We start from the raw sequence: 22,177 nt of genomic DNA, 5'->3' as shown, positions 1-22,177 counted from the left end.
CGCGATAGAGAATAGTTTTCATACGCGCATGCTCTATATCCTCGCTCTCTCACTTTCACGCTTTCTCTCTCATGCGCGTTATTGGCACGCACATTCCTTTCCCCTACTACCATACTTCTTCCAAATTGTATATTGACGCGACCTTGTCCTTGCTTCTGCGCTGTTATTATTCGCACGGCGACACTTGAGCGAAGCAGACGTATTTCACGTATTATCCCTTCCAATACCACTACCCTTGCTATTCTTTTACTTTAATTATTCTTCGCAAATACAATTTTCCGAAATTATTTGCTTCCGATTCTGTTTCGCTAGAGTGTCGAACGTGTTATGTTCCGTGCGATGATATTCGAACGTTATTTTTGTCCTAACAAGACAATACGCGTTGGGAGTGCCGTTAAATATCGCGCAACTTTCATATTCGCATCGCAAGCGCATATGAGAGCCTTGAAAGAGTAGAATGAAGACGCTAAAGCAGGGTATCGTGCGTCAACAAAGCAACATTTAGGTAATTAATCATTTGTTTGTTAATTGTTATCTATTTAAAAATTAAACTGTTTCAGTAACAACACAATTTATCAAATTTTTTATAGAAACAATTATAAAGAATTATAGAGTTATTTTTGAAATATTAATTTTTTGGATCAGATCGAACAATTTAAATAATGAAAAATCGAGATACATGGATCGTTTATCAATAATTAATTAATTAAATAATTTTTTTTAAATCCAAAACAAAGTTTTATTATTATAGATAATAATGTAATTTTCAGACAACACAAGTAGATTCTCAGAATTTAATTTTTTATTAATGATTTACATTTATATAATAAATATATATTCGGTTAAATTTATTATGTTTTATCATACTAAATTTGCAAAATTTGTGCAACAAACTATGCAACATTTTACATACATTCTATGATGATATATTTATTTTACTTACGTATAATTTATAGATGTGCGATTTAAAAAAAATTTTTTTGTTTTAATTTATACCAACTGTAATTCACTAGTTGCTCACTGCTAGTTAATTAGAGAAAATTGCTTTTATTAATATTTACACGAAATTCTCAAATCTTGGCATATAACATCAGTCAATTGTTTCATCTATAAAATCTATATAATTAAAAGTTTTATACATTGATATTTAAGATAATGAAATTGTCTGTAAAAAATATCTTTCGATTTTTTAATTATAGAATACGTAATTTTTTACGTAATCAACATGCTCAGAATGCTCAAAAAGCTTTAAAACACGGAATTTTAATCAAGTAAAATTAATTTTTATATTGGATCACGCTGACAAATCTACAGATAAAAATTTAAAAAATACGATACGATACAAAATACGATAGGCGAAAAATAAAATAGTAAATTATTTATCAAAATTAAAATTCTAAACGCCAAAGAATATCTTATAATGTGGAAAATATGGTATATCATATTAGGAATTTCGACGTTGATTCACGGCATGGGGGGGGGGGGGTTGTTTACGTTCGCTCGGTGACCTACGTACTTTATATCCTCTCTTCCTCACTCTCACACTTTTTCTCTTGCACACACTGATCGGCATGTATACATTTCTTTCCCTACTTCTTTCAAATAATACTTTTCCCAATTTGACCTTATCCTTGAGCTTGAGCTGGATTTTACTATTCGCACGGCGGCACTTGAACGAGACAGACCGTATCGGCGCGTTATCCTCCCTACTTCAGTTCTTATTACTCCTTACAATTTTCCACCTTCCTCCCCCTCCTAATCGTTACCTGTTGCGTACGCGGTGAGATGTCGAACGCGTATTCCGTGCGAGCGATATACGAGTTTTACTTTTGTCCTAATATGACAAAATACGCGTCGAGAGTGTCGTCTAAAATATCATGTAATCATTGTAATATCATTTCGCCGTAATTTTGCAATTATATAAAATGCGCGTCGGGAGTTCCGTTTAAAGTGCCGTGCGATTTAATAATTCGTGTCGCGAATGTGTGCGCAGTAATTATTTTATAAATATTTATTATTTCAAATACTAATCTGCATTTATTTTTTTAATTTATAGATCAACTTTGTGCGCGTAATCGGTGTTACAAAATATATTCGTTCCGTCGTATAATATAACAAAATGCGCGTCGGGAGTGCCGTTAATGCCGAGAGTTATAGCGAATCTATAGATGAACGCATTTTTGCTGTATGACAAATATTGGGACACGATTTTTTTTGACTTTAGGCTTGGCTCGGGGGAGGGAAAGGTCGGTTTCAATCATAAAATCTCCACTACGGCAGGGCAATCTTCGGTTCTACGTGCAGCGCGCTAGTTGTACAGATAGCCGGACTGTCGAAGGTAGTCGAGGACGGCTACCGGAGTTAGTCAAACGCTACCGATTGCTTTTCAGATGCCTTGTATCTAGTCGGTTGATTGGATGACTAATCACCTCATCTTCTTCGAGCTTATCTTTGCCTTCTGTTTTGAAAGAATCGTGCCCCAATTGGTAAATGTGGTCGTCTGAAACGCGGACGGAATTCGCGCGTAACGTCACAGCTTGGACAATTCGGTTTGATTCGCCTGTGATGTCGGGAGTGCCGTTTTAAGTATCGCGCGATTTTTGTATTCAGGTACGCATGCGAGCAATGCATGCGCCGCGAACGCGTGTGATTCAATGTGAGTGCTTCGAAGGATCACTGAGAGGAGGAGGAGGCTCAGGAGGAGCATCAGGTGCCGGCGGAGCAACTTTAGTGTAAGTAATTATCTGTTATTTATTATTTGCAAAATATAAAATTTACAATGAAATATTTGTAACGTTTAATATTTATATTTAGTTATTACAAGTTTTTGCTATACATATTTATTATTTTAAATAATTAAATTTTAGTAAAAATTTTTTTCAATAAATATTTTATTAGATATTTGCTTGGATAAATAAGTTAAAAAGTTGAATGTGCAATTATTATTTTACAAATATTAATAATTTTGAATGCAGCTCTAATCCGGATTTACTTTTTTATGTTATAGATCAGCTTTGCAGATCAACAAAACAACAACTCCGCTGCTGCGCATCGTACTGGTGAGTGAATCCAATTTGTTTTTAATTTTTTATTAAAATAATGGACCTATAAGATATATACTCAAAAAAATTAACAAAATGTAAACCGTATATTGATTTTATAAAAATTTTATTAGAGATTTTTTTAATATTGTAAATTATGTGTACAATTATGTTAATTTTTAAAGGAAATTATTTACTATTTGAACAAATTTAAACCAAATTTTGTGTTACATATATTTACGTTTGTTATATATATATTTTTTTTTATTTGTTAACACATTCCGTGCCGTTCTGATTTTATATAACTTTTCATTCACGTTATAAAATTTATTATATATAATTTATTATATTAAATTATAATTATAAAATCCTACCTTAAAAAAGGCATGCTATTGACTTTTGAAGGCTCTTTTCGTTGCCATGCGACGGTTATCGATCGGTTTATCCGTAGTACGCGTTGACGATTTTGTTTATTATTGATTGGTGTTGTCATCACAACGATTCAAGTAAATGATTTTTTTGATTCAAATAAATATTTACTTGAATTAAAAAAATATTTACTTGGACCAAGGAAGGAAAGAAAAGAAAATAAGGCGCGCGTGTAACTCGCCTATGTCTGTCCTAGTATATTAAAATGAAAATGTAATATATATATACACAGTGTTATAAACTATAAGATATCATCAATGTAAGAAATAAAAAATATGATTTAAAATTTGATTTTAAATAACCTGAATGGAAAGTTTAGCGAGGGAAATTTAGGAAAGGAAATTTAGAAAGAGAAATTTAGCGCGTCACGGAATATATTAACAACGCATAAGATCACTCAAAAGACGTAAATTGACGTTTAACAATAGAATACGCCGATTCACGTTTTCGGTTTGCAATGTGTTAATATATATATGAATTAAAGAGTATATAAGAGTGAAAAATTTTATATGAGGGATAATTTTAACATTTGAGATATTTTTAATTGATTTGGGAATTAAAAAATTCCTATTTATATATAGTCTTACCCTCGTATATATGAATATAATAAAAGATTAGAAATTTTAACTTACAAAGAAAATCACATTAATATAATGCAATATAACTATAAAGCATTGTACAATAGAATCATGTGCAATAATATTATAAGTAAAAATATAAAAAATTAATAATTTTATAGATCCATTATTTTAAAATGGATAGGCTAAGACTTAGATTCGTCGATAGATATTTAACCCTGAAATATATTTACTTTATGAATAATGAATCAAAGCAAGATATATTGAATTATTTGGAAAGTTTGCAGAATTTTTTTTTATGACAAAATAAAAAATAATTTTTATATTTTTATATGTCCATCTTTATTCAATAATGTATGCACAAGGTATTACAGATGACCAAAGATTGTCGAAAACAAAGATGCATGTATTATTTAATAAAGATGGATTTAAATATATAAAAATTGTTTTTTATTTTATCATAAAAATGGTTACAAACTTTGCGAATAACCCAATATATTGATATCTTGAATAACGTATTTATGCTTTTTCATATATGTATATATATATTTTTTTTTTTTTTTTTTTTACTTTTTTATACAAGAAAAAATATATACGAAAAAATGATATGAAAAAAATAAGATTATGTATAAGACAATAAAAAAAAAATTGTTAATGCGGGGGAAAAAAGAATTTGCTAGTGGAGCTTAAACAGTTTTTCTACGGATACTAATTTTATTTTCTGAAAATCTGATAAATTTGCAAATTATATCGTCATTATATGAGAAATTTTTATTTTGCCATCAAACTTTGTATTAGTAGTAGTACAATTCCGTTGCAATAGACAAACCTTTTAGAAATAAATTATTTTGTTGTAACAGCAAATTAATATGTTTTCTTCGAAAAAGTGTACTTCACAAAATATATTTATCTATTCTTTCAACAAAATAAATTTTTCAATAAAATAGATTTTTCTAATTTATCGAATAATCTGAAAAACTAGTTATAATAGTGAAATTTTATATTACATTTAACATGCAATAGTGACGACAATTTTGCTGCAATAACAAAATTCTTTTTTTCCGTGCAGATGTGTACTTTTATTTCTTTCTCCTTCTTCTGGTAAGTAGTTCACTTTTTTACATCTTTCCAGGGTTAAATATTGTACAAGTTGGCGTAAGAAAGCAAAAGTAAAAAAATTTTAAAATATATATATATCACAAATATATAAATGATGGTATATTCGAAATAATTTAATTAATAAAAGAGGAGAGGAGGAGGAAAGGAGAAGAGGGAAATAGCGCGTTTTTATTAACGATTTTGAAATATATTTATTCTTGCTATACGCCAATTTCTTCGTAATCTTTCTTAGCCTATCCATGCATCCATGGTCCCATGGCTTAATTGATTCCGTGGTTGAGCATGGAAATTCGAAATTCGTGGTCCCATCGATGATGGTCGAGCACGGATCTCGAAACAACGTTGATACGATCGAACATTAAATAATGATCGACTATCAACATTTTTGGACGCAAATAGCGGTAACTGAGCCGAGCTCTGCGCTAGCGTCTTGCGAAAAACGCCGTGTGTCGGATTTCTCTCAGGTGGGAGATATATTATAATTTACACACGCGCTATAATCTGAAATTAGATGGTTAGAACTTTTAAACTTTTGTCGTCTCCGGTAAAGTTCATCATCACGTACGAGCTTTTATCGGATGCAAAATAATCACAAAAATTCGGGTTCTAGACTTCTCTCTACTACACGATATTAGAATTCTAGTATAGGTGCGATGTTGATCGCGATACTTTTAAACTTTCTTCTTCTTTTGTCTTGTTGGAAGTGTGGAAGTTATGTTTATTCTGTGCAAAATGTGTCACCGTAAGCCTTTGTAGAAATCTTCATATAGTCCTCGTTTTATTAGCTGACAACAAAACACTAAGGGTTTTTTTTTAAATATATATTTTTGAACATTTTCTTCACTCAAGTGAATTACATGATAATTAAATCGAATAAAAGCTAATTAATATTATTTAGCTCACTTTGTTTTAACTGTAATAATTTACAGTACATAATTTACATATTCCGATAATTTATCCATTGTGAATTGTTATATTATTACATTAACAAACTTTTTACTATTATTTATAATAGTAAAAATATATATTATGGATTCAAAAACAGAAAAAAAATTGAGAGAAAATATTAGTAAATTTGGGAAAATAGTCAAACAGAGAGGGTATCGTTATAGAAATGAACTCATTCGACACATAATTCTCTTCGATTTATTTCATACATGGTATGCATTGATTTTTAATACATTACGTAGTGCGTATAATAATACACCACAGCGACTAGCCATTAGAAGCACCTCGATCGAGTGACGGTAGATTACGAAATGATAATTTCACAATATTAAACACGTTTTCATATGGAGTGAAATAATTTCTTAACGTAACGCATAAGTTTAATTCATTCAGACTATTATTTACAAACGCTACCACATATGCGTACATTTTGATTATTTGCGTATTTTTAATTTCTAATCATACTAATATTTTATTTATTTATAAAGAAAGTGATTCTATTTTTATAACACATATATTATTTTTTAACGTTGCAGAATAAAAGCAGTTTATATTTTGTAATGATAGATATTAAATTAAAAAGGATTGCATATAATAAAAATGTAGGTTTCAAAGGGATAACATTCACATACAATATAGTCCTCTAATAACACTATTCTTTGAGTGACACCAGAGAGAAGCCTAAAAAGGATTATCTCCGGTCTAGAATGTTTACCGAATTTTTTGATACTGCTCTTTGATGCATCTCTATATTACAATCATCAATTTTTGTTAATTATATGCTACAAATTTAATTATTTAAATGTAATATACAATATAGTTTTAATTCTAAAATAGATGTAAATACTTTATATTGTCCATTAAGAATAGATTTTAAATTCCATAAAAACAATATTTTAAAAATTTGAGAAGAATAGAAAGGAATGAAAACGAAAGAAATAATAAAAAATATTTTAATAAAAAATTAATGATCTTTTTCCATCATATTATACGTATCAACTTATTTTTACTTTGCATAAAAATATGCAATACGCACATAAATATCCAGTTCCAATTTTATTGTTTTTTAGGACCATTTATAAGTACCATAAAAAAATTAAAATAAAAAATTTTGTATTCTAAGAATGTAAACATTTTATTTATAACTTTATTTTATTAATTTTTTTATTTTTCTTCTTTTTCATTATTTATCTGAGCAATAAATTTGATAATCTAATGAATTACAAAATAATTGATTATAATTCTTAATTTTGGTTTAGTATAAATAATTCTTCATTTTGGCATAATTAATTATTATTTGGTTATATAATAATTATTTGGTTATATAATAATTAATATATTCTCTGCCGAGTGAGTCGCACGCGTCATACGCTGAATTTTTCCGTTCCGGCTGAAGTTATATAATTTTATAAAATTTATATGAATAATTTTCATATTTCCAATATACAAATCGACACATACTATACTTGTTAGGCTTGCTAAGCAGATTATTAGTGTTCTGCATATCAAATCCGCCCTTTTTAAGTTGATCGAGTGTTTTCTTTTCCTTAACACATAAGTGCGTATACTTATGACAAAAGATTAATTATTATTTAAAAATAAAAAAATAATAATTTTAGTATATTTACGAACAAAAATATTATGAAATCAAAAATTAAGATAGAACAGTACAAACTCCTTAAAAGTTTGTCACGAAAAACGGTGGGTAGCTTTTTCTTTAAGACTTCTTTTTGGTATTATCGAACGAGGTGCTTCAAATCGCTAAGTTTTAACGGCAGGCGCTGTCCTGCACAATCCGACGAACACAATTAATCTGAGTGAGTAATACAATTCCGCAGTAACACGTCGCTTTGCAGATCTCTACGTGGCTACGATTAAAGAAACGCGAACGAAATACGCGAGTCGAAATACAGAAAGAGGACAACACGCGTCCTATGTCATCGTATGTTGCAAACGCGCGAATATAATATCTAACGGTCCGAGGACGAGTTATATTACATCGTAAATTGTTATTTCGTACTTATAATCACTCAAAGTCGAATTGACAATTTCTTTGTAATGTAGTAATTGCATTGAAATTCTCGATGTGAAAAGAAATGCAATAAATAATTGTCTTTAATAATAATTACGCAAATAAAAAAAAAATCATTTCCACTTTGCCCTTGACAGGGATATCAATCTTAATAAAATATTCTAATAGAAACTTTTTTTTGTTGTCTTAAATACGTGAGTACATAAAAATTCGAGGAGTTATACATTTTCTCATAAAAATCATAAAGAAAATCAGTGATCTGTACACATAGAATAATACAAATATATATTGTCAGGAATATATTCTAATAAATTAAACTTATATATTTCTTATTCTTATAAACCACTACGTATTTCGATTGTTAACTAACGAGAAAATTAATAACTAAAACAGGAAAATAAGAACTCCCCCTCTTTGACATACATCTTTTTGTTTAAAAAAGCGTATATTATTTCAAGTTTGGAATATTGAGAAATGCAAAATCATTTGTTTATCCCATATTCCGTTTTTATCTCGCGAGCGAAGATATTATAGTCAAATCGTCCTCGAACGTAAGTAAGAAAAAACATATATCTCTTTGGCACAATAAATATAAACATTACAGTTCCGTGTCGGCCAATGTCATGCAATAATAATTGCACTGGCCTCTTAACTATCTCCTCTCCTCTCTCGATCACGGCACTTGAGATCTTTCGCGTTCTTTCACGCTGATACAAGAAATCACATCAATCAGAAATTAAAGAGACAAACATCGCAATACAATTATAATTAATGATATTATTCTTAGCACCTAATGGGGTTATTCGCATTAATTACGCGCAAATTAACGATTCGGATTCTTAACTACTCGCGAGAATTTCGATAACGCAAAATAACTATATCCTTTCTGATTGGCCTAGGAAACTAGAAAAATTATTTCGCCAACTCGCGTATTGACTATGAAGAAAATTAAGGGTTTAAAATATTAAGGGTGCATTGCATCAACATTTGCTAGATGAGATCTAAAAAAGGGAAGATAGCAAGAAATAAAAATATTTAATCAGAATTGGTTAACTGATCTTTTGCTTCAACATTATTAACATTAAAGTAAATTACTAATTTTTTTATTGCAGCAGAATTTAAGATATAACGTAAAATTATTATAATGTGTATATCATTTGCTCATCAAGCTTCTTCGGTGCAATTCACCCTAAAACTAAAATCACGAAACGCTTATTTAATACCTAGGCCTCACTGATACCATTGTTAATCATACTTAACGTTTTATCGGCAACCAGTTGCGGTTCACCATTGATGTCAGCAATTATTATTGTAACTGACATTGTTTGATCATTAGCGACTGTTAGTGATTGCCAGGTTTTATTCGAAAGTTCCTAACTAACTTACTGCGTGCTCGTGCAGAAACTTACCTATCCTTTGATCTGTTAGACGCGACACTTCTTTGGAGATAAAATAGGAGGATAGGACCGCTTTCGCGAATCACCAATACCGAGTATGGAGTATCGAGTATCGGCCCTCAAGTACATGCTTTTCTATATTGCGATTTTTTTCTTAGGTTTATCACGCAACTTAAGCTGATTAAAATAAATTATCATATAATAATTGTCGTAAATTTAATATATAAAAACGTATTACTTAAAGTGACTCGAAATACTTTTGTACACTCGTATATGATCCAAGATTTATTCACTAAATGATGAATTTAAGTAAAATTTTCAATTTTTATCAAAATGATCATTTTTCAACCAGATTTTTTATTATTAAATTTAATTAATATCTATTGTTAACAGGCAACAAGATGCACTTCAGGGTACCGATAATTTAATACATGAGAGATAACATTGAACACGTCGAAATGAATGTTTATATACACTATTTTTGTTTAAGGCGAGTAACGATAATGAAACTATCAAAGTCAAAGATTCGTGTAACACATTAAGCAGGCGCCGCGGAACCGGGAGGGCAGAGGGGGCGACCGCCCACCTAAAAATAATTCAAGGAGGGCATAGCCCCCTGAAATTTTTCTGTTTTCTTCAAATATTTCATGACCAAAAATATTGAGTATCAAATATTTACATCAAAGGTGGAAAAATGGGTTATTTTTCTTTTCTTTTCTTTTTTTCTTCTTTTTTCTTTTTCTTTTTTTTTTTTTTTTTTTTTTTTGACTATTTACTCGTTCAATTGAAGTACATTATATATAACGAAGAAAATTAAGCGCATTAAGTTAATTAGAACAAAAAATCTGTGCATATTTTTCGCACATTTATACTATCCACTGAGTGACCTATTATTTGGTGTTTGAATGGAGTTACATACATATACATATACATATTATGAATGTATTATGTACTCCCTTTATAAATTTTGCCCCCTCAGATGAAAAATACTTCCGCTGCGCCTGACGTTAAGTCTTTGGAACGCTCGTATTTGCGGATTGCCTAATCTACGAACTCAGCTTTAGCGACGCATGCATGCGAGATATTGAATCACGTATACATAGGACACTACACTATTCGAAAGCTCGGATATTTTTGTCAGCCTGGCGAAATTGAACTTTTTAAGGCTGGCTGTCCACTATCTTATTCTGTGTTTAATGTTTTATCAAAAATGTTTTGTCGAGAAAATATGTAACAAAATAAAATACATAATATATATGTATACACGAAAAAAAATAACTTGGCTCAACAAGTTTTACGTTGTAGCAAAACATATTAGTTATATGAACAGCAAAGAGATTTGTTACGGATACTGATTTTATAACGAATTCCACTGTAATGACAAAATTATTTCTTTCTGTGTATAAATAACAAACAAAAAATTAAATTTTTGAAAAATATTTCATATTTTTTAATTGAACGAAAATTCATACAGTTTCATAATTTTCAATAATAATTTCAGTATAAAGTGGACACGCAACCTAAGTTTCGACAGGTCTTGCTCTTAATATTTCATACATTTTATAAAATGTCCCATTTTAGTTTTTTTTTTTTCGAGACTTTAAAGGACTCAGCTGCAACTACGAGCAAAAATAAGCATTATCGTGTGCCTTTCTCCTCTCTCTGGTCATTTCTCCATATAAAATTCGTTATATCTAATTAAGTGTCATGGTTGACCGCAGTCTATCATTATGTCAAGTGTGCGAATTATGTGTATGCGGAATTCGCGTTGCTTTTGATAAAAAAACTTCGCCGTTTCGGCAATAATACCACACGTTGCTTATAGTAAGGGATACAAAAGTTTCCTCCACATGGATTAGTATGCGATCGATCATTAAATCTTTTCGTAGTTGAAAAGCGATTCGTCGATTCTACGGAGTGCAGACGTTACAGTGAGAAAGCGACTTATTGTCGATTTGATAAAGAATTATTTTGAAGTCGAAATTATTGACTTATCTTATCCTATCTTCGAGCTAGCTTCAAGATCAGGTGACATAAAAATCTAAAAATCGTCTTTAAACATTCATTCTTTTGAATCTTTAAGGAATTTTTTGAGCATATCTTTTAAAAATTTGATATATTTGTAAAAGATTACCAAATCTTTTAGACATTTAAGGAAACCTAAAAGATTAGTATATCTTTTAGATATCTACGATATTCTTCAGATGTTTATGTTACCTGAGTAATATGATAAAAAATTTTTTATCTGACTTAAATTATTAAGCATCACTATTAAATCTAAATTCTAGTTTTGTTTCGAGTGTTTAATTTTATCTGATCTTTAACTGGCTTAAAAAAATGTGGTTCGAACAATATTTAGGTGAATTTTATAAATTTCTTAGATGAAATTTATAAAATTATATTTTTACATGTTTAAAATTTTACGAAACATTTTCCTCTGAACACAGAATTTGGAATATAATTTTAAATTTAATAATTAATTTTAATCTTAATTAATTAAAATTTTTTTTAATTGTTCTAATTTGTTGAACCAATTATTATCTTTTTCAATTGAGCTTTTAGTTTTAAATAAATCAATGTATATAAAATTATTTTACAAACCAGTTAACGATCGATAATTAACTCGCGCATTAAATTTCGGATCTGCAAATGCTTCACTCACGGTAAAACGGAAGTAACCGAGCAGATTGCAATGCAGTCTCGACATTTCGAAGAAAAGTCACATTAGACTCTTCGTCTGTTTCATCTTGGAGTGCATTTTTGAGCGCATTGACCGCGCATTCCTCATCTCGCCACTCATCGATTTTACGAATTAGATTGTCTGGCGCTAAGCAGGCACGTGGTTCGGCATACTCGAAGATGTCTGCAAGGACGAGCGTGTCTGGTGGAACCTTAGTAATTCGGACACGGTGACCGCGACACGTACGACCCCGCGACCTCCCTCCAAGACATCGCTAGCGCAGCACACAAGATTCTGAAAAATGAGCAAGAAGCACGCATACGCTTTTAATAAATCTGCCTTTTTCATGTGCAAAGATTTTCATCCGCATTAAATAAAAGTGTGCTTGTGATTTCAACAAACAATACAAAAGATTTTTAGATCTCTAAAAGACATTTAATAAATTAGAACTATTTCTTTTAGATAGTTTTATGGCATATTTTTAGGCAATAGATATTATCTAGTTGTGTGTTAAAAGTGTCATAAATGAAAACTAGTTGTGTGTTAAAAGTGTTTCATAAATGAAAACATAGAATACATCGATAATTTCCAAAAAATGTGACTAGCAAAACTATGTGATAAAAGTCGATTTTCTATTCAAAATGGGAAACGCTTGAATAATATATGAGTATATAAATGTATGAATCAGAAATATAATGAATCTTTCGTGAAATGGAAATAAACGCAAAACCGAAAGGTATCGGAACATAACTAGTTTTTTGAGAACACATGTACGTAAGTAAGTGAAATATAGTAAAGAACGAATGGATTCAAGCTGAAGCTTCTTTGATATTGGAGATATATTCCATCACATCGGCATAGAAATTTAAGAAAAGGATATTTTATTATAAATGGCTATAGTATTACAATCATTATGCTTTACCCATACAATCAACGTTACAGAGTATACCTCAAAGGAAAAAAAAAAACAATGTCGTTGATATCGCTATCGTCCGAATGGCGAGACAACTAAAGATTCAATTCTCGATGATAGATTCGGTATATAGAAAATACGCGATTGTCTTGCATTATTGTCTCGCCACTGAGACCGTTCTCTCTAATAACGAAGCGTCAGGGATGGCGGACGAGTGTCGTATATGATATATAAATAAATTAAATATGAAAGACAAAAACGAAACACACTGCGAGGATTATAAATACAGATCATTCGATCTATAGAAATGTGTGCGTTATAATCGGTGTTTTTATTCGCAATCGTTGATTAACGGATATGAAAGATCGAGTCGGGTCGATAATTGCTTGTTGAAATGAGGCAGTGTTCGGATAATAGGCGTATTTCCTGAGAACGAATAATTTTGCAATAAAAATTGAAATCATATTCGATTGCCGTGATTATTATTTATTGTATAACGGCACGGTTAGAGCTTTGATCAAAAAACTATTGATTAATTCGACAATAGCCGGATATTGACACTTTACTTATCGGAAGCTGCCTGTTAATAGCCTATTAATAGGCTTTCAGTAGGTAAAGTGATAAGTAGAGTGATTATCAAAATTATTTTACATTATTATGTTCATTACATTATACTTTCTTCAATAATCAATAAATATAACGGTATATTTCAATAAAAATTATTGCCAGCTTCTTCCTTAAAATCGAGAAGTCTAGGCAAAAATTAATGGACGTATTTGAATGGAATTTATTAATTTATGTAAGAATAATACTCGTAAGTTATTAATAAATTTTCATGAAAATTTTCACTTGTAATCAGTATTAAATATAAATGGATCACAATAAATGTGATAAAAATTAAACCCGACTCGATCGCAGCGTTGTATAAATGCATTTTAAGTACAATATACGCGTTTTGGAAATCAGCTGAGCGCTTCATTAGACACGAGGATCGAGTTGAGACGAATCGATCGTGCTGGGCTCGCCGATCCTGACCACTTAGGCTACTAAATATGTATCTATTTAGAAAGGAATTATTGTCTGAGCTCGGTGAGCAGGGCACGATCGATCGTGCAAGTACGTGGCGTTTCAAAAGAAACGCCACAGAATAAATATAGGTAAATATAAATAGACAAAGAAGCTTTATAAAAGCTTACGGAAACAACAACGAACAAAAGTAGACCAAGCACCAAGTGAATTTATCCGGTTAGCGAATAATTTAATTGACTTACATTATACTAAACGTAAAAACGGAAGAACATAAAAAGAAAAAGACGAGATACGCTGCAAAAGAACTAGCTTTAACGAATCATATATCTGTCTCTATATAATATATCTATCTATATATATCTGCACATATATAAGCTTTCCTCGTGTTCTTTACAAAAATTATACAATTATACAAACTAATGCAACGGAATGATTTCGTATCTTTCCCTCTCCACTCCTCCTTACGCCTCTCCCTCATTTTTCGTTTCGCGGATATGCTTAATGTGATGTAGCTTTTTGTGAAAGCGAAAGCTATTGGTAAAATTCCACTGGGACGATCTACGAGATTAACTCTCGACTAGTACGTACGATTGCATCAAATAAAAGTAGGGTATAGAATTTTGTTTATAATAAATAATCCAAAATTTAATCTAATGATTGTTTTCAACTGATTATTTTCTAATGATTCTATAATAGTGATTAATTCTGTCCTTACGAAATCATCGTGTAGACCAATTTATCCGCCGGTATCAATTATGATATTATAAGTTTTTGTGCCGCTCACTGTAAAAAATCAGCATTAGATAATCACGTAGATCGTAATTTATGCTAAGCAATTGGCAACGTATAATACACCGGTATGCTAAATTCGAATCCAGTCTTAAAGTTGTTGAAGAATACTCCAATACTCTGATACCTCGTCCAATTCTAATGAGAATAATACTGACATGACGTGGCCATCGCAACCATTCGTATTCGCGTCCCCGCGAAGGATCATTAGGCACTCGTAATGATCGATGATTAAGCGTAATGCGGAATATGCGACGATGACTTGTCATCGTTCGGCCGTTCGTTCATTATTCCATAATGGACGCGATGGATGATCCATTCGTTGGATGTAAGCGCGGAAGTTATTAACGAACGGCCCAATTACGTTTAACACTTGGAACGCCCGGAGATTGTTCATTTTGAAGATGCGATTCATTTTGCAATTAACAGTAGTTAAGGCTTCTAACATTCGATTTTTAAAAAGATGTTATTACGTATACATTATTAATTGTTTAATGCGCACATCGTTATTTTTATGCACACATTAGATGCACAAATTAATTAATTACATCCTATAAATTAATTATTTCTATTATAAATGCAAAAAAGAAATCTCAACAATAAAATAAAATAAACAAGAATGAAATGAATAAATTACATACAAGGCGAAATAATGGAAAGATAAAAATAAAACCGTGAAAATGATAGAAAATAAACCGAGCGTTCTAGTATTAATAGCAAAAAAAAGCGATATTGCCGTTCTAAACTGACTAAACTGATGTGCGTTGTACTAAATAACAAGTAATAAATGCGGAACCGCAAGTCGCAAATGAAATGCACGCAGAAGCCATTCGTGACGGATTGCGGAAAAAAAAATGCAAGAGAAGAAAATAATCTGACTAGAACGGATAATTCGACTTATAAACTAACGATACTATTGTAGACTAGAAAGTGCAAAACACATTCGACTGCAAACGAAAACGCAATATCATCTTTACACGTTTCCCGGCAAGATTGTAGACTGAATCCGAGTAGTCGCAAAAATCATGGAAGATACGGCTCGCCTTGCATCCCCTTAAAAAATACACTGGCGTACGTATAGTTACGTGTGTCGACTCGCGACGATACGTATAAATATATGCGCTTATATGATAGTCTCCAAATACAGCGATCACCCGTGATACAATGATCACTTGCGTATGAAAAAAATCTTACATCTCACTTTTCTTTTCACGCAAAACCCTCTCAACTGTCTAAAAATTCCATTTGTGCGCTCTCTACTCGACTCGAGTAATTCGTAACGTATCGAGATGTTGCTTCACGCTAGGACCTTTCCGACGATGCGGATCTTGTCGGAAAAATGGAGAAGCATTTGATATCGTGTTCTATAACACGCTGAGATATTTGGCACTGTTCGGATTAGTATTGCGGCAATTATTATCGAAGGGTCTCGTGTTCCTAAGCTACGTAATAAGATCTGAAAAGCTCACTGTTGAGGTCAATTAGATGTGATGGGGCATTATGCTTGTGCTCTCCTTTTTTCGACAGAGATCCCGTTCAGTTGCAAATTTAAAGAGCGTTCTCTTAACATTATAAGTTATACACTTGTATATTATAGACGATACATGCCTTCTACGTTCTCATCGTTTTTATGAAAATAAATTGGCAGGTAGTAGGCACCGTGTCTCTACCGTCGTGCATCATAAACTATAGTTACTTTGATCTCAAACGACCACCTTTCTATATTTTTTATTAACTGCGAAAATAAATACAATATAAATTTATAGAAAAAATAAATAAGAAGTTAAAATCGATAGAATTTTTGCAAGCTTACATTTTGATATAGATTTATAAACTCAATCTTTATGTTTATTCATAAAATAAGATTTGATGTAATATATTTTTGATAATTTTTCAATTCCCATAATAATGTTATGCTTTATTGAATAAAATGTTGAAATTTGAGAAGATGATTAACGGTGAGATCAAAATAACTTCAATCTACAGTACAATATCTTATTGTTAGACTAAGACCGAATTGTTTGGTCGGTGAAGTATCGAAGAGTACTCTATTTCAGTTCTTCCCTTCCGAAAATGAAAGTACTTTTTTGTAGATGAAGAATACAATTGAACTAACTTACGAAATTACGAGCAAGGAAAGCGATACCGCTTGTAACTTATAACGAATGAATATAAACATCACCATCTTTTAACGTTCAAACTACTACCTTTTGTTAGACTTTACATACCAAAATAGAAAATCCTCGAACTTAAAAGAGATTCCGTTAGCACCTTTTTATGAATCCTGTAATACTCGCAGGCTACCTATCACAGACCCACCAATCCTGAAAGAGCCATAGGCAGTTCATTGGTCGAATCTTAAAAAAATACTACCATCCAAGGTATCATAGCTATCCTTCCGTTCACTCTTTCTTGTTTTCCTGAGGGATAATTGTAAACACGGAGAATGATGTCGCAATACCAGCTAAGACGATTGCAATTGTGAGGCTTTTATAGAAGGCAATATTTTCCGAGAATCCGGATAGTTAAATGGGATGAATATATAGCATTCTTGAACGAGTATTGCACACCAGTTCTTAATTTCGATCACTACCCTCTCTTTTATCAAAATATTTCATCGGCAGATCCCAGCCGACGATAGCCAACTTGTACGATCAAGTGGCAATCAAATAGCCGGTAATTCTGTAAAATACATTCACAGACAACTAAATGTGATATGCGAGCGCCTTCGATTTACCTTTGATTGCGCTCTTTGATTTTACATCAACTTCCTATAAGTTCGGAGGAAATTAACGAGAACGTGGAATAGAATTTCGCTTAAGAAAATCATCTTTCGCGGAAAATCCTCTTGGATTCCCGTGAATACTCCCGCATATAGTATGCTATTATCGATGATGAATCAAGGCCTTTCTAGACAGAAAACGATATAAACTTACTTAATACTTAGTCGACTAACCGTTTCATCAAGCTGCCTGTCGATACTTAAAAACTATTTCCAAAAATTCTCCATACTGACTACAAGATTCCTCGCTCGTGCAATCACAAGTGAGGAAACTTATGCAGGCGGAGGTCGAAAAAAGCGAACAACCCTGTTAAAGCTACTACTAATGATAAATCGAGAGCTAAGTACTCTGGCCGCAGTGAGGACTAGCGGCGATTTCATATGCGGCAAAAAAGATATGTTCTGATATTTTTTAAAGCGCCTAGACACAGATGGTAAATCGTTCTTTGATCTGTACGCTCTAAAAGGCACTTTAAAAAATCGCAGAGTACTTCGACATCGATGATATCCCTGCATTATTCTCTTTAATTATAAAAACGTTCAATTTATCCAACATTCGTGCGCGTTTTTCCTACGTCCAAAATCTTTTGAATATCACTTGGAAATCTTCGATGTCGAAGTTGCGTCCGACTCGCGACACCTTCTCAAATCTGAATAAATGTAAATGCAGAATCTACAGAAGTAATTAAACAAGCCGTTCGAAAAATAACAAACGTTGAAAGTGTCGCGCGCATAGTTATTCAAACGAAACGACGATTCTCAGATTCGGTTATCAAAAGCGAAACCGACACAACAGTGTTTGCGTTAATTAAAAAAAAAAAAATCGGAGAGATCGAAGAATCGTCGTTTCGAAGTGTCATAGTTTCCGTTCTTGGCACTCTTCTTTCTCCCCTTATTAACTCGTCGCTCCTTCGTTTCTTGCGCACTGGCGGCTTTCCGTTCTCGTCACCGTCTCATTAATCGGGGATCGGAAAGAAATAAAGCAGAACCAGAGTGGATAGGAATGTGGCAAAAAGCATTGCGGACATAACGTGGTCCTGAATCGTACGGAGTGAACCAGCGACCGGCTCTTCGGTGTCACTCTCCTCCTCATCGCGAACAAGGAGAAGAGAGGTGACGAGACGCGCCAGAGCCTCCAGCCCATACGCGTCCATGTAACCCACGTCCATGATTGCATCCGCGTCCAATAACACCTCCTGCAACACCAACAACGATACTACTCAGTCCCAGTTTCTACGTCACCGCACTGCGGAAACATTTCTCACGTGGTCTTAAATTGCATAATTTTTGTCTTAGAGAAAGGGCCTATTTTTGTACGAGAAAGAAGCGTTCCTCGGGGGATAGTCGTATCAAACCCCGTTTTATCATGTAAAGAAAATCGTTCCAGCAAGAAAACTTTTAATAAAGCTGATACATTTTTCTGTCTCTCTTCACTACTATTTGTTAAAATCAATTGTAACAAATTTGCTAGTTTATTCTTTTGACAATTTGTTTAAAAAGTTTTATTAAGAAGGCAAAGAGCGTTAAAGGAAAAAATGGGGATGGAAACAACAGCAATATAGTAGTATTTTACACAATGATTAGTGAAGATTATTTGGATCATCTGTACAGTTTGGATAGTTAGTCCAAATGGATGTTAATCGATGAAACTTTCGGCGGGAAAGGTGAGAATTCGAGGTTTCGACTGCTCCCCGAAGAAGCGACACAAAAGCGAATTGGAATCTAGGCGCATGCAACTAAAGCTTCTTTGCTAATTCGTTTTCCTTCTCCTGGTCTTATATTCTTACATAATTATACGCTCATTTTCACCTGTTTCTTTTTACAAACAATTTACATTTGATCGAAATCAGATTAAAATCGGGGACTGACTAGTAGTTGTTGGAAGTGTCGAGAAGTAACGGCTAGATCGCCGAAGCGTTAGTCACGATGTACATAGACGTTCGGTTACGAATAATGTGCGATGAAAATTTTCCACCCGATTGTTCACCAAGCAGCTTCGATAAGTCTAAATAAGATGAGTCGATAGAAGTGTCTTCGTGAACGCACAATCATGCTTCGTAAAGAGTAAATTTTCGCACTCTCTTATCTCTCCATTATCTCTTATCCATTTATATAATATATTTTACTCTTCAACGAAGCACGTTCGTTCATATTTACATTCTACTCTTCAGTGAGAAGCACGTACATTGATCATATGGCACAAACAACAATTATCGTATTATCATTACAACTCTTATCATATTACCATTTGTTAGAGAAAAAAGAAACATCATTAATTGATTTGGAAGTAACCACCAGATTAACACGTTCCCTGACGTTGTACGCTAACGACGACAGCGTGTTTCATGCATAGTGTGGTACATCCTGAGCGAAAGAGAAGCACAAACTTCCTCGAAACTAATTAACAAAAGTTTAATGGCGTTTTCTTACCTCATCGACGCCAATCTTTCGGCACGCCTCGAGAAAGTTGTCGACGTTACGTCTGCATCGCGCCATCGTCAATTTAGGCTGCAAAAAGCGTTGGCGTCAGTATAATATATCCGTACACAAAATATATCACAAATTCGCGATAAAATTGCCGGACCGCTAAAAATTACTTACTACAGCCGGAGAAGGAACATGTATACTGGCGACCGATCGCGGTCTAACGTGGTTAGCCAAGTGACAGAGAACAACGCCGTCCGTTAACGCTGGTGCAAGGTCCTCCGGCAGTGCCATTTTTAATCTCGTCTCTATATGCTACAAGATAAACGCGATATTTTTAGTCATATAAAAAAAATGGCTGATCGTTACTATAGTGATGCTTACATTTCGCAGTTGCTCGATGAGGTCAGCCTCTTCTTTGGCACGTTCGAACTCTCTCCTCATGGTAAAGGAATACTTTTCAGGCACGTTGCTGTTCCAAGTGACGGATCGCGGTGATTTAGGACTGCCGCCATTTCTACTTGGACTCTTGTTGCCTGATAAAGATATGCACACTATGAGCACGTATTGTGTAATCGCGTCTTCTTTTATTTGCATGGAATGTATAAAAGAAATTTTTCGTAAAATGCAAAATTGCTTTTATACATCAATCATAAATAATAGCCGGAAAATAATTCTACATTTGATTTTACTCATTTATACCTTCTACGTAACCAACAGCAGTTTTCACTAGTCTGGGTGCGTGCGCTGGACTTGTGTTCGTGGAAAGAATACTGGTGGAAGTTTTGATAGGCGAGCTAGGCTTCTTATAAGGTTGCTCGAGATATTTTCCGTTCTTGTTGTTGTAGTCGCTGTTGTTGCCGTTGATAATCGGCGTGTTCTGATAGTTGATCCGCGATGGGGTAACCTTCTGCACTGGCCTCTTCAACGCGTTGTCCTCGTTAAAAATTTGTTTACCAGTCAGAGTGATGATTTCCTTATTATTGCCCGAGTCGGTCTCGTTATTTTGCGACTCGTTGCCCGGAGGCGTCACTTGTTCGCGAGGTCTGTACACGCTTAGACCTTCGTTAGCTCTCTGCTGTTTCAAAGCTTCTTTATACTCCCTAAGAATAAAACAACTTATAATTTCGAAGCATATGCTGTCATAGAACAGAATGTAATGATTTTCGCGAATGTTATCTAATGATTCTTGCGAGCATGAATAATTGAAGCAGGACAACTACGTAAAATACTGAAAGCATTTCAATATTATAACAATTTCGCAATATTAGTCTTCTAATTTGCAAACTTTCAAAGACAAATTATTTTTTATCAGTTTTATATGTATTGAAATACAAACCAAATTATCAAAAAAAGAAAGAAATAATTATTCGTATAACGAATTTTATATCTACATGTAGACATAGAGAAATGCACATCTCAAACATTTAACTAAGTATAAGCAAATATCCAATCGTATAAACTTGAGAGGATTGATAGGATTATGTTTCGTTTGAGAGGATAGCACTCGTCAGCATCATTTACAATAATAATTCAACGCATAGTTATCATCATAACATTACCAATCGCGACCGCTGGAAGATTCAGATATGCTTGGCTGAGTAAATGAGTGCAACGCAAAAAAACCTAGTGACATGAGATGAACTCAGACTGACAAGGGCTTTCGTTGATACGGTTCAAAGCAAAGTTACCTGTACGTCTGTATGTGATTCAACGGCCTCTTATCGTCGCCGTTCATTAGTGTAGCGGGATTCATGGCAGTCTGAAGTGGGTGTACCGATTGTGCGCACGATAACTGCTGCGACTGATTCGTCAAATGCGTGGACTCCAGATGGCTGTAAAAAAACGATTGCCAGCCACGATAATGCACATGCATGCATGCAAGTGTACGTATATGTATGTTTGCGAAAATCACTGTGTCCGTGACAATTCAATATCACAATATCAATGGAGAACATCGAGGGTCAGGTATTTCGAATAGAAGGAAAGCACGCGGTGGCTGACCCACAGATCATT

General features: G+C 33.0%; 1 protein-coding gene and 1 long non-coding RNA gene across 3 annotated transcripts in view; one reads left to right on the top strand and one right to left on the bottom strand.

The window, feature by feature from the left end:
• The first annotated feature begins 2,003 nt into the window (after positions 1-2,003).
• LOC136999966 (uncharacterized) lies at positions 2,004-3,346 on the top strand. Its single transcript, XR_010890285.1, has 2 exons — positions 2,004-2,732; positions 3,008-3,346. It is a non-coding gene; the product is annotated as an uncharacterized lncRNA (long non-coding RNA).
• Positions 3,347-6,299: 2,953 nt separating this feature from the next.
• Positions 6,300-22,177, bottom strand: part of Lrch (Leucine-rich-repeats and calponin homology domain protein) — a 45,106-nt gene continuing 29,228 nt past the window's right edge. The window contains exons 8-13 of one of the 2 annotated variants that reach the window (XM_012370258.2): positions 21,853-21,996; positions 20,864-21,264; positions 20,546-20,697; positions 20,339-20,476; positions 20,168-20,245; positions 6,300-12,518 (exon numbers count right to left, since the gene is read on the bottom strand). In XM_012370258.2, coding sequence (XP_012225681.1) covers positions 12,372-12,518; positions 20,168-20,245; positions 20,339-20,476; positions 20,546-20,697; positions 20,864-21,264; positions 21,853-21,996 — 1,060 coding nt within the window. In that variant the 3' untranslated portion in view covers positions 6,300-12,371. Of the gene's footprint in view, positions 12,519-13,084; positions 18,934-20,167; positions 20,246-20,338; positions 20,477-20,545; positions 20,698-20,863; positions 21,265-21,852; positions 21,997-22,177 lie in introns of those variants that run through there. The other variant, XM_012370257.2, reaches the window with a different exon arrangement.

This window comes from Linepithema humile, chromosome 5 (assembly GCF_040581485.1).
Source record: "Linepithema humile isolate Giens D197 chromosome 5, Lhum_UNIL_v1.0, whole genome shotgun sequence".
Taxonomy (NCBI): domain Eukaryota; kingdom Metazoa; phylum Arthropoda; class Insecta; order Hymenoptera; family Formicidae; genus Linepithema; species Linepithema humile.
This window is presented reverse-complemented; position numbering and strand designations above follow the sequence as displayed.